Below are 16,985 nucleotides of genomic sequence, written 5' to 3' on the forward strand. Positions count from 1 at the left end.
ATTTTCGAGAGATATGCTTCGTATGATTTGTAAAGTCGAGAATATATAAATATGTTTTTTTATTTGTTTGGTTAGCATACACTGTTTATGTATACAAATTGTTTAGAAAAATATCTGTAGCATAAATCATAATCGTCGTTTAGATCCAGGGTATGAGGTATCGAATATTAACATTTTGTTTTAACTCCGTTTCTTTTGGAATTAAGGTAACTTTTGTTTTGTTTTCGGATCTCCTACGTTACAGTTCTGTTTCTGTATTGGTTTTGAGCTCCAATCTTATTATTGTGTGGTCATTTTGTAATTTATCTTTTCTAATTTGACTATTTTTATCTCCCCCACTATAGCACTTTGATTAGCATTGAAATCAGAAAGTAGTATAAACAATCTACCGTAACCTCTGTGAATTGCGTATCGAACAAGGTTGTCTGTGTCACATGTACACTTGTTTTACCGCGTTAGTACCTGGTAACAAGAACCCTTTATCTGATTTTGTATCACTATCGGGATACTTTATACAAAGGAGAGGATTTTGAACGAATATTGATATAAGAACACTATCTAGTGAACCTAGCTAAAATATCCTTTTAATATAATGAGAATCAAACATCCAGCTGTTCAAAAATAATTTGTACTGGATGCCCACGTGGAGGTCTTTGAATACGTAGCGTCTCGTACCAACCATGATGAGAAGACCATTATATAGATTAGATTGCCATTTGTTCAGCTGGCCAGAAAAGTACAAAAATATATTCCCTTACCGGGCATCTGGTTTTCAGCTTTATCTAAATGGTAAGAGAAGAAGAGTAATACTTTTGATTTGATAAATAACGATTGACCATACATTACATAGTATACAATTGGTGGTGCTGTACATCGAACGTTTTCTCCTCAATGTAGATCCCAAACCGCTTTGCAGAAACCCTGCATATATCGCCTTTATCACTTCGATATAGGATGCAAAAGCATATTTCCTCTCCTTTAAGAAAGGCTATATGTTCTTGCTGTGCTGTGCACTTGTTCCTTGTTTATTTTGTCGTAGTAGAAACCTTTATATAAAGATTGTGCTCTTTTATACCTTTTTTGATCCATATTTTTTCGCGTTTATCCTTGTCTTATTGCCCAGGATGCTCGGGATTTTTAGTGGTTACACACGTAACGATACATTTATCAATAGTATAGTTAGATATATCTTTCAACAAATATGTTTATGAACTGATCACACAACCATTAAAAAAATAATCAACCAAACAATCAATTAATAAACCCATGTTTGTAAACTGATCAAGAAGCTGATACATCAACTGATATACCCATCAACTGATATACCAATCAACTGATATACCCATCAACTGATATACCAATCAACTGATCAATGAAGAAAAGTAATCCGTTAAGCAATACATCAATCAATCGATCAAAGAATTAATCAACAAACTAAAATTAACAACCATCTCATTACTTTCCGGATCGTTGGTGATACCAATAATGATGAATATTACCTAATTGTCTTAATAAATCTTGCCCCGCTTGTATAAAACATCTGAACACTTGAGACTTCTGCAAGTCCAAGAGTTCCCATAGACAATACATTGCTTGCAGTTTTCCTCAACTTTGAGATGTTTTATACAAGTGTCCCTAAAGACGTAAATACTTATTATATATGATGACATGGTTCTGTGAATGTGATCATGGTTAATGTCAGGTATAGCATGATTCTGAAATTATATTGTGTTATAGTGCTAATCCAAAACTTATTTAAGAGATTAACAGTACAATTAATAATTTAACGTTATACTCATGCGTGCAGGGATATACCTTTACACTATGTATCTAGTGCCATTTAATACCAGAACATGGTGCGATAAGTTGACGTTCCATTTGTTCACGGTAAGACCAGTTAGAACATGCTAATACTGTACATGACAAATCCCCAATCGGCAAAAAATACTGCTAGAGGGGCAGAATTTGAAATATGTAGGAGTGGTAGATGAAACCGAAACACACGTGAGCCGGTCAAATAAGTAGGATTCATTGTTAAAGATAACCACAAGTATATATAACATTACAAAAAGTATGTGTACTATGTATTTATGGTCCATAGCATTTAATGTGCAGACAAGTATTCCAATGTCTTTCTTGATTCATCAAAAGAGAATATTTAACCAAATAAATAGTGATAAGGAAAGAAAGCATGCTATCACATATTACAAAGGGTATTATTACTTAATTTATTGGTATACATTCTTTCCTTAGATCTTTTTTGTATGCTTTCTCTTTGAAGTACTAAAGTCTGATGCATGCACGTACTTAGCTCATATATAATGGCATGTTCTCGACGCCCTGCTCAAATGTTATTTACGATGTGGTTGTATTTATTCGTGTGCATAACAATAATTTTGTATCAAATGTCAACGATAACATCTTGTAATCATTGGCTTATCGTAAACAATGCATGGCTAAGTGTCGGATATATTGTACTTGGATATGAATACATGTTCAATCACATTGCACATATTAAAAAGGCTCTTTGTCTTCACTATTTAGTTTAAACAAAGTATTGGATTTTTCAAAATTACTGATTCTTTTTTATTTATTATTTATTATATTTTCCATTTTTTTTATGACATAAACATATATATATACACTATACACTATACATGGACGTCTAGAATCGCCTTTAAATAATGTACATACTGTTCAAAATATTCTATCAAGTATACATGTATATTAACAAATAAATATACATTCACATTTTTGATATAAAAACAAATTTCGTGATATTCCTGTCCGTACTCGATTCTAATTTTTATTGTGTTACAATCTAGTTCTGATTTCCGGTTAGAGTCACGATGGTGAACAGACTTACGGATTAATTTGAAGGGTTTGTTCAATTCGGAAACATAAACTGTTTTTGTTAATCTGTCTGATTAGATATTTGATTTTACCGAGATGATTGCAATGTTTACCTTATTCAGCAGCAATCCTTTACAACTGGCAGACTACATGTTTATGTGTTGTCAGAACACGAAGTGAGTAAGTACATTTGTATGTAGAAAACTCTGGTTAACCGTAGATTCCTTTTGTTTCCGGTTATTATTTCCACAACAGAAATATATAATTTATTTATAAACGGTGCTTTGTCAAGGAAGGTGAATTGAAAAAGGAGTAAATTTAAACGTTCTTATTCATGGATGATTTTCCGACAAACAAACAATTGAAATATTAATTGTTTCTTATTGATAATATATAATCTAGGTTTGAATAATGAAAATGATTTTAAATCCAAAAAATTATGTTGGACTGATCTATTAATTTTTTAGGAAAACAGTACTAATTGAAATATCAGAATCCAATTGTATCAATTTTTATTAGCGAAATAAAACATGTCGTCAAATTCATATTTTTATGCTCAACATCTGAAGAATATTCTGTTTTTAATTATTATGAAAAATTCGTAAATTCATTATCTACCTTAAAATTGAACTTCTCTAACCCAGCTTGATACCACCTAGTCAACTTCATTAAACATGATAACAACATTTTCAAACTTTCATATATTGAACTTCATTTATATTTGATACGTTCAATCTAGGTTGATTTTAAGCCAGCCATTATGGCTACAGTTTATTTGTCAAAACTATCAAATTGGTTTTCAGACTAAATTACAGCATTGCAAACGCAACATCTTAATTATGGTAGAAAATCCAAAATTCATTCTTGTTATATTTCATACACATCAGTGGACCTCAAACACAACATTGACTCGAAAAAACCCATTAATAGATTATTCTCAAAATTTCTATCTAGCGTTTGCATATATTCTTAATTCATTGTTTTTTATTCCATTTCCCCTATGTTTGTTTTTCTAGCCTTACATTTATTAATTCAAATTGACAATGATTAATTGTATTATTTTTATTTCCTACTTTTGTGTGTACAGTTAACGTATGATATTAATGTACGTCTTGGTACCAGTTGGTTTTCCCCGCAAAGAATACCGCAAAATCTCAGGGCCGTTCATTCTCTATACTCTGCTCTTTATTTAAAGAATGTCATCAGAAATACTACGACCATCTTGATATATCATTATATACAATTATTTCATTCTAATCTTTTTTTGTAAATCTCGTATATTGAACTAATATCTGAAAGTTATACTCTATATTTATGTATTCGGGGTATGAAATATGTTAACTTGGTTTCGATATTTTCTTTATTTTTGTTATTATGTTTGTTGTTTTGTGCTTGTTGTTTATTCAGTTATGACATGTTTTTGTGGTTAGATTTCTGTAATGACTTAAGTCAAGTGAAGTATAAAATGTTACCGTTTAAGTGCTATTAGTTTTGCATGTATTTGCGGATGGTATTTGCGAGATTGATGTATACTTGTTTTCTGTTATATAGTATACTTGACCCTGCTTTCGTTGAGAGACTCATATTATTGATGTGGCGATTCAGTGTATTTTGATTAGTTGATGTTTGCAAGGACTGAGGTGGGTCGATCATCGAAGACTTAATAAGTTAGAGCGTTCGTCTAAACTTGGAAAGTCCTTGGTCCGATTTTTCTGCAGGTCTAATTCTTGTGTTTTCATTTGAAACATTTGGGTAAGATGTACTTTTATTTTATACAGTATCCTTGTGGAGAGTTTGTCATTGTTGATGCTCTGCTGTTGTGGTATAGTTTTTGGTGGTTTTGTGTTTCTTGTACACTTGCGACCTTCATTATATATATAATTGTTATTGTATGGTATTTATGTCACCAGAGTACGGTGTTTGTATATGATAACAAGGTATGGCATTTGAAATAGCTGATCCAGTACTATTCAGAATGAGTTGTAGATACTGTAATCATGTATTTTAGTTTGGTGTGGATGTTTTGGTCGAATAGTTTCTCCTTGTGTATATGGTTATGTGTAGTATATAATGACTTTTCTGTTATTGAATTTTGCGTGATACCTCTATCGTATATATGTTATGCATTGCCCTGATATATCTGATAATTGATAATTTACATGAACGTATTTGTGTACTCGATTATATATAAATTATCACATAATATTCTAAATAGCTGAAAATTTGACATAACGTGAGATTTTACATTACTTATAAATAACACTGCCTAAACAGTCTATGATGTTATTCATTTAAAGATGTCATTTTTATTACATTATATGATATAACCCATATTACATGATTTATAAAAGGAAATAAATTATTTGATACTTAAATCACGAAAATGTTTGGCAACATTTAAGAATATCATGAACATCCTTTGTGAGTCATATAGGTTATGGGCATAAAACGGAATCAGGACATTGGTCCCCGCACTAGGTTACTATCAAGGCCTTTGGTGTTTAACGCTTAGTATACTTGACAAATATTTTAAATATATCTAAACTGCATCTTTATTTCATGCATAAGTTTATATCATACATTCAGAGGATAATTGAAATGCTTTCACACTCGCATGTATTGATAAATTATCCGTTTTGTTAAAATTATACAATACCTCAAACATTTGAACTGGTCATTGAGTTGGCTAGGAATTTAAAAATCTGAGTCTAGTGGTTAGTTGTGAGTCATATGTAACACTCCGACACATGATAGCATAACTGCGATGATCTCAGTCGCTAAAATTAGAATTTTGGAAAAAACATTATTCCAGAAATGTTTAACACAATTATTCAGTTAAAATAACTAAAATGTTTGGTGATAAAAACTGTTAAGAAGAAGCGGCCTACTATATAGGTAAGGTACCAATATGTATCGTTTTGAGTTCAAAACATATATCGGTTAGATTATAAAAAAACCTTTCTATAAAGTTTTACTGTAATTTAAGTAAGTTATTGGATAAACGAGGAAACGTAAATAAATACTACTGCGACATAAATATACCATTCATCCACTAATTTGTGTTTACGATTGAAAACCAAATAGTTTCCTACACCCATTAGCCTAATATAGATGCTATTAGTCTTCGTGGTTGCGGTGGTTCCATTCACGACACCGTTCATCAGAATAGATATACACAAAGCTCTACTTTATAGTATATTATGTTTATTTATGTTGTAACAGACCAATGCCTGCGAGAAAAACTTGATATCAGCTTAAATTTGTCAATAGCAAATTTAAGGTGAGGACTCATGCATGGTGCTGACATTTTGTAAAATAATAGTGAAGGTTATGCAGTTATTTTTTATAAACCAATGTGTTCATAGCTGCTATAAATATTAACCTTTAAAAAGTATATTGTTACTATCATGATTTATTTTAAAAGGACAAGATTAAGACTAATTTACTTTATCATATGGACTTGGAATGTACATATGTTGATGACGACGGTCAACCACCCTTTCCCCCTTTGCTTAACAGTTTCTGCCATTTACATTTAGAAGGTTTATGCATAACTATGAATTTTAGTCTAGGACAATGTTCGTTACATGTAACGTCAAACAATAAATATCCTCTTTAAATTATGGATATTTCGCAAGTCAGACGTTTGTTAATTGACTGCTATAGACTGGTATGTGTAACTTTTCACACAATCATTAATAACATGGATAAAGAATTCACTGTCACATTTCAACCAACAGTTTGTTATTTTGTATCTTTGTAGAATGTGAAAAAGTAGTTTATACTCCTTGTTGAGTATAAAATGCGACTGACCAAATGTTACCAATGGCTTAAAAGGTCAGTTTTTAAAGAGGATTCACAGCTGAATTCAACCATTGTCTTTAAAGGTCACGAGTTAAACTCGAATAGATCCAATCACATTGTGTCATACAACCTTCAGCAAAACAAACCATATAGGCCAACAAATTAACACAAGGCATGTGTTCGAAATACAGCAAAATAACTGTTGAGGGAATGTCAAATTGAATTTAATCCTTTGTTCCCTTTTATTACTTTTGAATATCGTCAGTCGGTTCAGGGTAAGCACTTACTTGCTGATACTGTAGTTACTTTTACCCTATACTACAACATACGTTAGGACCGATATGTTTGGCGGTAGTAAAGCAATTTTCACGCTCTCTTGATTGTGCATTGACTTTCATTTATTTTTGTGTTTCTGTGTGTATCGACGGAAATGTCATCTGCTATCATGTAATTCTGTTGGTAGATATATGTAACCAGTTGAGGTGAAATATTACTGTGAGGTAGCTGTTATTTTTTTCAGTGCGAGGCAATGTCACATAGCATTTCAGTGATCAATCAAATAACCCCTTCATCTTGTGACCTTTACAGTATCACAGTCTAAAATAATAATGTTTAAAGCTTGTATTAAACATATTTTCTTTACCAAAATTCAGAATTATCTATAAATGTGTGCTGCGCAAAAAATATTCTTAGCATTTTATTTATATATCTTTTTGTATTTTATACCTTTCTTTTAATAGTTATTATTATTTTCAAATAAAGAGGAATTATTTACGAATGTCTTGCTTACTAACGTTATACCGTAATTTCAACAAGAGTTCAACCTGAATATACCAATAAGGCGGCGTTGAACTAACATGTGTAGTATGCTACCAAAAACCGCACGCTAGTCGTACATTTCCAATATATGTAGGGTGCCGTAACTTATATAGCGCTACTCGTTTAAGCTGTAAGTAACGTAGATATACTGGCTAATATTGGTTAATATTAGTTTATCTGCTTACAAATCTGGCTATTTAACCGTTATGCAGTATAGAAATCAGTAGAAATAACTTCATTCCTTATATTTTGAAGGACATTTGCGATTTTGTATGCATTTAAGTTAAACCGCAATTAATTTGGTTATCATTTCTAACAATAAGATCTACTTTGAACCGGTTTTAATTTTCGTAACATTGATAGTGTTTTGATACGTTTGCTGTACAGAGCTTAAACGAAGCACACATATATGTTATATTGAGGTCTTTGTCACCAGCTTTATAGTTCACCAAGAGTGATTTAAACAGGCATTAATATATGTATACAATTCATAAAATACTAATTGTACAAAATAACACAAAGTATTTTTTTTACTTCATAACAATGAAAAAAGAAAGGTATACTCTATAACACCAAATAAATATTATACTTTATTACACCAAACTATTTCTATATTTAATATCAACAATTAATTTTATACCATATAACTCAAAATAGCCTTTGTACTATATTTCAGTAAATTATAATTACACTTGTTACCACTAATTAAATATTTAACTATAAAACACCAAATAATTGACTAGGCTATAAAACAAGTAATTACTATGAAACACTAATTGATTGCTCTTTCTATAAAAACGATAATTATTAGCAATGATATACAAATACCAATCATATCGGAATATCAAACAATTATTCTGTACTATCAATCACCACGCGATTATAACACTATATTATATTCAATAAAAGCAATACTTTATAGCCAAAAACCATTACTGTACGAAATAACGGAGCATAATTGCTTGATTTCACATTGTCATTTCTCGGAAACAAATACTTAAAGTATTAACAATGTTTCTGACAAACTGTTTTCCATTGCTGCCTCATGCGTAGCTATGCCGTCAAATACTTGAAGTCTTACTAATTAAACACAGGAATTACAACGAGATTCACGGTTTGATTAATATCACCCACGATGATATTACCCAAGCGTTGAAATAATATAGCAAGGCTATTTATTTGACAAAACCATTTATCATAACAAGTCAATGCTAATTGTCACTTGTCATGATTATCTAGAAAATATTGTAATTGAAGGGCAGTAGTTTTAGAACGCTTAATCAACGAAAAATACTATCAATGAACTTCATTTGCTAAAAATATAATTACTTTTTTTAAATAATGTATTCAATCTTTTCATATTAAATAGTCACATATTGTTTTCATTAATATTTGACCTCCATGGATTCATCAAAGTTTGAACATGAACTTTGCTTTTCTGCTTCGTAAAACGATTTGTTTGCCTGGGTAACTTTTTAAAACTTATCTCCTCTGTATAACTATTTTATCGATGATAAAAACGTCTTCGTTATAAATATATGACCAGCAATATTAACAGTATGCTAAAATATATTTATATTTCAATCACATGCCAAACGCCCTGAATCAGTTATGTGTTTTAATAACACAGAAACAAAACGTAATGTTATGTGTTTGTATTTTAAGTTTTCATCCTAATCAAATTTTAGTAATTTTTTAATACAAATGAAGAGAACAGTGTTTGATCACTTTGTAACCTAGGTCATGTTCACGGTCAAAGTGCGAGTTAATCTGCGCGTGAATAAAAATACACCATGTAACCTTGAAACAGTCTTCTTGCTGATTACCTTGTCGCTTTCTTCGATGAATGTGTTTAGAGGTAAGTGTAAAGATTTGCAAACTTAGACTTATTATGATTATTATTAACGTTTATATTTAAAAACAAATCACATACAGTGGAAAATAGCACGTATACTAACTAGTAAATACAGGAACGAACAAACACTCAGTTACAGCACACAGGAACGAACAAACACTCAGTTACAGCACACAGCAACTCCTTATTATATTTAAAAAAAATAACGATCATTTTTGTATTATTGGTCTAACAGTTACATCATTAACTTCCAAACATGTTATTTTTTAGCTATAGAGCGTTATAACTATGATTCTATTGGTATAGCATGTTTTCATTCTATCAGTATTGGGAGCGGCAGGAATAACGGGAAATCGTTTTGTACGGATACCTTTCAGTTTATTTTGGTGTATTATATCCTTCTTTGTTGACGTTTCTATTTGCCGTATTTGATCCCTATCCACATTTTTCATTTTTTTCGCACCAAATTGTCACATTTATATAAGACATCATAAACCAATACTAACATAAAGCATACTTGATCCTCATTCAAATTGATATATAAATATTTATATATCTCTTTTGATGGTCTTTCTTTTCTTTAACGTTCCGGGAACGAATTTCGACTTCGGTAGAAATGTTAGCAACTTTGTTACTGGTTCGACTCTGTCGTTGGGGTGACCTCATATATTATTGGGATATGTTAATTCAGTTTACAGGTGTTACGACACTTCGGGACGTCGGTAATGTTACTTAACTACAGTGTATCCTACCGTCAAGAGAGCATTACTTCCATTACAATTCATTTTGTATCAACAACAAAATTTTATGATCGTCGATTTACCATTTTCACAAATATGGAGGACAATGCTAGCTATGTGATTTATTTTAGTTCTTTTGTGACATTTCGGCATCGCTGATTAACATATTTTAATAAAAAAAAACACAAATGTCAAATGCATCGAATATAAGTTAAAATAGTACCCCAACGCTTTGACATCGTAACAACATAATGACAACCAATATGGTATTATTTGAAAGTTTTTTTTATCGAATGTATAAAATTGGTGAGTAAAGCATCCATGTACGAATACAACTTCACGTTTCAAAGTAAGTTAACAGTGTTAATTATATCCATATGTCATAGTTCCATATATTGTTATAAAGCAAACTTACTAAAGTACTTTAAATGTTACAATTCCAACAATGGAGTGTAACCCGGACACGGCTGACGTAAAGTATGAAGTCATACTTGTCGTAAGATATGGTAATATACAGACATTACGTTCCTATGTACAGATGGTTTGTCAGTGCACTCAATATCCTTGAGCAAGATCTACGATGTAGGTTGTGATAAAGCGGTATTTACGAACCTCAAATTATCATTATTATAATTTGTAAAGAGAGTTTTTCCCTCAGTTAAATACCTTGTATTACGCTGTATAATCCGTTAAATGATGCGCGTGCAATGCAAGCCATCTGCTCCTATATCGATCGGTGTGTAGACGTGTCAAATCGATATCTAGTCACAATTTACACATCGTAGCTTAAGGTCGATTATATATCGGCATGCAGATATAACTGTGGAAATTAAAATGAATCATCGAATATCATTACAGTCGAGAACGCGAATCGCAAAACCTCGTGTTGAAATGTATGAAAAGTAAGAACCATTTACGATTTAGTACGTGTGATTAAAAAGTCGAGTTCGTCAACGTTAAACAAGATAATGCCTTGGACCCCCTCTATATCACCTAAATAGGAGACTTAGATTTGTTTTTCTTATTCTTTAATGTATTTTAAATATATATTTTTTTATCAAATTTGATCTGGTACAAGCTTTATCAGGCTCAGATTATTCGTGACTGTAAACCCCCCTCTGATTTGAGGAAATCATCATATAGTTGAAATCAGGTACAGGTGACTGTCAAGATTTCTCGGGTTTCTTTTTCTTTTGATCGATGCTTCCTCTGTTCGTTTTTGTTGTTTTTCTCTGTCGACATCGGGTTCTGGGCCCGTATTCCCGAAACCGTTCCCATGCTCAAGCTTAATTTCTTGTTCGGGTTAAAAAAATAATAATTTAACTTTTTGTCAATGATATCGAAACTTATTTTGTTGTTTTCTCTAGTAGTTAGAGATGAAATCCTTTGAAGTGATTCGTTCGAAGTTCAACCCTTTAGCTTCGATTGGTATACCTGTTAGTTTGAGCACAAAAGCCATGCTTGAGCATGGAATCTGTTAAAAATAATCTGTTTTATTTTTGGGGTGGTCACTTCATACCAGATTGATTGTATCGATCAGTTCTATGGTGGCTCGACATACAACCGATTTCCCCTATTTCTCGATACCAAAAAATATGAACTAAATGTTTTACTTTCAGTTATAATCAGTAATATTATACGAAAGTAAACTTAGCCACGCTTCTGTTTTTTCAATGTCTTTTAAAGAAGGATGGGTTTAATATCATTATTCCTTTGTTAATAAAATGCAAGTCACTGTGACATGGTTCGTAGTGATTACGTCGATCACAAACAGGCACACATCGGGACTCTTGACTAGTTCAAATTAAACGGGACATGCATTTGTCAAACTTATGGAATAATCCATTCATTTATTTCAAAAGTTTACATAGAAATCTAAAGTTTACTGATCTTTAAGAGAGGTGTTTACTCTGTGTGTTTGGTGAATGGAATGCTTATAATTTCTCCTGAAGTCTGGTCGATATGTCCATTTGTTAGAATGATTAATGTAGGTAACACACATAAAGTTGCATCTTCAAATTTGATAAAAGATACATGGTACCAAAATTGTAATAACAGAAGCCCCATTTAGCAATTCTGACTTTCTAGATCTCATCAGCGATACCAGGGGCTAAAATGGTGGATATGTAAATTTGCCTTAAGTAATGGTGAAACAGAAGGGGAGGTGCGAAACAGATAAGTTGCTATAATAATGCATTTGGGACTTGTGCTATTGCATAAAGCAGATACAAAGCTTGTAAGAATTGATTATAACTGACATTTAATTTATGAAGTGGATATCCACTGTATAAATAAAAATTCAAAATAGTCGTTTAAATATTCAATATTTTCACCATTTTATTTCTTTGTTTTCATTATTAGAGTTAAAATTTCAGTCTCATAATGTTTCTTGGCGAATGAAGGGTTATGTCATCGAGCAGGTCAAATGACCGCGAAAATATTTTGTTGAATATTAATACGTATTCGCACTGTTACACACAGGGCATGGGTCTACGATCAGTCATCCGAGATATAAAGAAATGTATGTTTCTACACGAGATTGAAATATAACTCTCCAAGTGCAGCTAGTATGATGAATAAACAATTAACTGATACTCTATACTTAGTCTGTTTGTCTTTGCGTGTTCGCAAGTCTCTCGGTACAAGAAACGGAGTGTAAATAATACCCGATCGCGGAAGCCTATCTGCACGACAATTCTATTGGCTATTGGTTTGTATCGAGGGCACTGATTGGTTGTGTATTGTTTAAAATATCCGGTCTAGATAAAGTATAATGGTCCCATTCATGAATTGGACTTGACAGCGTTTGAAAGCATTATAATCGTTATCCATGCAATCAAATAAGTATTATGTATAGAGTAATCGTACTCGGACTAACTGGTTCAGGTATAAATACAAGTCGTTTTAAACGGTTTAATTATTGTATCCCTTTGACGAGGTATACAAGCGGACACTTCGGATATTATTGTGTTTAAATTAACAGCGTTCTAAATATTTGGATTATCAGAAATGACAGTGTAATATTTTATATACTACACCGTGCTTATTTACACATCGCCTGGATTTATTTAGGTAATAATCGTTTTCCAATATTTCCATAGGCAATAAGCGTTATCAAGATCTAAAACTAAAATACGGGTTGTGCAAGACTTAATTGATGAGTGTTCTCTGCGATTAATAGAACCTATAAGCGTTCTTCATAATTGAAATATGAATTAAGTGCTATATATGATTAATATAGGAAATACGAATTTTTACGTATTATATGAGTAATGCAGACTTTGACGGTAGGTATGAAAAAGAATATTCTAGTGGCGACACATCTTCTCTTCTCCAGGCTTTGTGAAATTAGTGTTTGTTTTATATTTCTCACCTAGGCATTTAGCATAATAAGCGTTGTTCAAGATTAGCAGAGGTAATAAGCGTTCGTCAAGAGTTTATTTATATGTACGAAATGTAAATGGCAATTTTCACGATATAAAGTAAGCATTCTTCAGGATTTAACAAAGGTGGTAAGCGTTTTTCAGGATTTTACATTAGAATAATTGTTTTGGTTTAATTTTTGTTTAACGTCCTATTAACAGTTTATTTAAAGACGTGCCTCCATGTGTGTAAAGTATGCGTGCTTGCGTGTGTGTGTGCAGGAAACGGTATGGTGGTGTGCTTGCCTCCTTGTGATAGCGCGGATCTGATACCGACTTTGTAGTGCTATCTCACTGAAATACCATGCCGTAGGCACCCAGCACAGCATTCCGCCCGGTTACATTATACTGACAACGGATGAACCAGTTGTTGCCATTCCCCTTAATGCTGAACGTACAGCAGGGAATAACAACTACCATTTTTTAGGACTTTGGTATGTCCCGGCTTGGAAACAGAACCCATTGCCTTCCTCACCTAGGCGAACGCTCATTATTAAGGCCAAAAGTCAGGAAATAAAAGGTAGTTAGAAGTAGAAAGCAAGATTAAGATCCCATAAATTGCAATGGGTGCAGCAGATTCATTTTGGTCACTTTTGTGTCCCCAAATAGAGGACACCAAAGCAAATCCTCAATTCTGTAGAGGGTTCACATTAGTCGCCGCCTATGATACATGCAGTGGGAAACAGCAGGTGTATTGTTTTCCTGATTCCCCTCCTGCAGGGGTTGCATTAAGCATTCTTCAGGAATTACATTAGTAAAAAGCGTTCTTCAGGATTTCCATTGGAAATAAGTGTTTTCCAGGTAATACGCTTTCTGAAGTATTTACACAGGTTTTGAGCTTTGAGTGTTTACATAAACAATAAGAGTTAAACGTCCCCTATGATAAAACTTCATCCTCTTTTGTGTCGTTTCTAAAGTCAACTTCCTTTTTATTACGCTGTGCATATGCTAAGTTTAGCGATAAAAATGTTTTCGCTCCGAACCCCCCCCCCCCGCTAAATTGAACAAAGTGTAATGAACAAAGTGTAAATTATAAGTGATTGTCAAATATTGTGGTCAACTTGTCATTAAGCTACATAAAAACCGTGCGACTGAAACTGTCTGGTGAAGTTTAACTAGGGACTTTATGCAAAATACTTACCCTTCCTGAACACCTTGTCTTATCCTCCTTGTACTTGGTCTTTTACACGGATTGCGAATTAAATTTTTTTTTTTCACATTTTGCCCTAGTTTTGCGATTTTTATTTCGAGCTTTGGATTTTTCGACACTTCGGTATTGTCCTGTTCTTGTCTTATCTTTATTATATAATTGTATTGATTCAGCGTTTGTTATGAGTAATTCTGAGTAAATTATTTTGAAAGGCAACATATATATTGGGATTGACGCATAATTTGATGATCCGAACTCTGCATTGATTTCTCGTGAATTAATTTAACTATTGTGTGTATTCAAAGTGCTAGGATAGGTTATGCATTTCGATACTGTATCATAAAGCCATTAACGTTTTATACACGACATTATATATTCATAACAGACACTATATTTAACCATATGATTTCTCTTCAATAATTATCCTTCCTTTGTCTTTGCTTGTCATAGATTTGACTGGATAACAACGATATGCAGTACAAGGATCGTTGTTCACCTGATTATGGCTATTGCAGCGAACAGGAACATCCGGTAACCGAAACCTTGCTATCCCCTCGCCAGGTGTATGAAATGGGGGGTTGTGCGCATGCCTGGACAGACGACTCCTCCATGTATCCGGTAACTAACGTTTCTCCCGCCCTACCCGACATGACAAACATTATTCCACATACGTATGAAGCGGACAAGCGCGTCCCACCATCGTATGCAGAGCACATGCAGAGAACTAGAAGCAGGTCTTTAAGTGCACCTCAAATGAACTGTAGTAGTGACGTCAGAGGCCATGAAACGTCACAGCAGATACAATCTACTGGAGCTATGCTGAACGATATTATGGACTGTATATCTGCCGACGGACAGACCAGCGATGGTAAGTTGTTTTTTTTATCAAAAAAATATCTTGCAGAGTACCCACATTTTCGACCTTGTGATCATGCAATTAGCTATACCCTGATTTGTAAGTATGCACCTCCTCATCTGTTTCAACAGTAGTTTCAACCTATTTGAATGTTGACTCTTGGGCCCCTAGCCTCACTTATGAGCCCTACAATGACAAAACAGATGTATGATGCAGTGCACCTCATTTTTTTTAACAATATATCCAAATTGTATTCCGTCTTTGCGTATTGCGGAGTTATCTTCTCTTTGGAGCAGGTATTGATTGTTACGTCACTAGTTTGTGAGAGTAACGTCATCAATTTTTGGGAAAACGACGTAATTTTCTCACACAAACCAATGACGTAACAATCAATACCTGCTCCCAAGAGAAGATAACTCTGCAATACGCAAAGACGAAATAGGCACAATCAAGCTGCTCGTGACTCATCACAAAGCCTTGCTAAATGATTAATGCGAAATAATAAGTGTTTATTATCTAGATAGATTATTCAACTCTCAATATAGTATACCTCTGAATAAAATCAATTATACAAATATTATGATTATAAGTACATTAGGTTAAAATAAGAGTTATAATAATCTATATAATACATTATTAATACCTTATTGTTTATTTCTGATTAAAATCAAACTTAAACCAGAAACTTGACGATTGTTCAATGTAAAGCTATATCAAGGAAAGAATAGTAGTATTTTATATTTTAAGTGTTCACAAACAAGTTACTGATACTATAAATTTGATGACAGTGTCATGAATCTACTGACAATGAATAATTCTATCACAATTCGAGTGATTTGAACGATAACAAAGTTATTGCATACTATATTTATCAGGGAGTTAATATCAGACCTACGGATGATAACTAAGTATGTAGAACATTTGTTCTCTAGGCACTCAGAATGTGTGTCTTCACGCAGAAAAATAAGAACAGTACAACAATGATTTTCAGGCGCTGTCATATCGAAAACATTAAAACTAAAATATTTTTTCATCTGGTGACTAAGGTTGATTTTGAGAAGAAATGTCATATTTTCTTAGCGATTTTAAGCAGAAGTATTCCTTGGGTTATACCTATTTACGTCATAATCATGTAAAAAGTAGTCCCTACAACGTCTTTGAATCGATTTGATGTAACTTGTCTAACAATTTGAGGAAATTTGCCAGCATTCCAGCTTTGTTATACCGTAATGTGCCTTCGTATACAAGTACAAGTGTGTGTGTGTGTTATTTTTCAAATTGCAACAAGGTGCACCTTCTTAGCAAGGCAATCCATATAGTGAATGTTATGTCTAAGTCGATGATCAGTTGTTGTAGTTTTATTTCTATAGCTCTGTTATTGGGAGAAATATATATTATGATATAAAGAAGCAGGTAAATTTGGGTGAATATTTATTTATTAATAAAACAGTTAGTTAATGATATAGGACGATACTATTGCGGATTT

General features: G+C 32.7%; 1 protein-coding gene across 2 annotated transcripts in view; it reads left to right on the forward strand.

Annotated features, from left to right (window-relative positions):
- LOC110450348 overlaps window positions 1–16,985 on the forward strand; it is a 29,577-nt gene that overhangs the window by 1,928 nt on the left and 10,664 nt on the right. The window contains exons 1-2 of one of the 2 annotated variants that reach the window (XM_021497826.1): window positions 5,690–5,748; window positions 15,094–15,511. In XM_021497826.1, coding sequence (XP_021353501.1) covers window positions 15,115–15,511 — 397 coding nt within the window. In that variant the 5' untranslated portion in view covers window positions 5,690–5,748; window positions 15,094–15,114. Of the gene's footprint in view, window positions 1–5,689; window positions 5,749–15,093; window positions 15,512–16,985 lie in introns of those variants that run through there. The other variant, XM_021497825.1, reaches the window with a different exon arrangement.

This window comes from Mizuhopecten yessoensis, unplaced genomic scaffold, assembly GCF_002113885.1.
Source record: "Mizuhopecten yessoensis strain PY_sf001 unplaced genomic scaffold, ASM211388v2 scaffold5185, whole genome shotgun sequence".
Taxonomy (NCBI): Eukaryota; Metazoa; Mollusca; class Bivalvia; order Pectinida; family Pectinidae; genus Mizuhopecten; species Mizuhopecten yessoensis.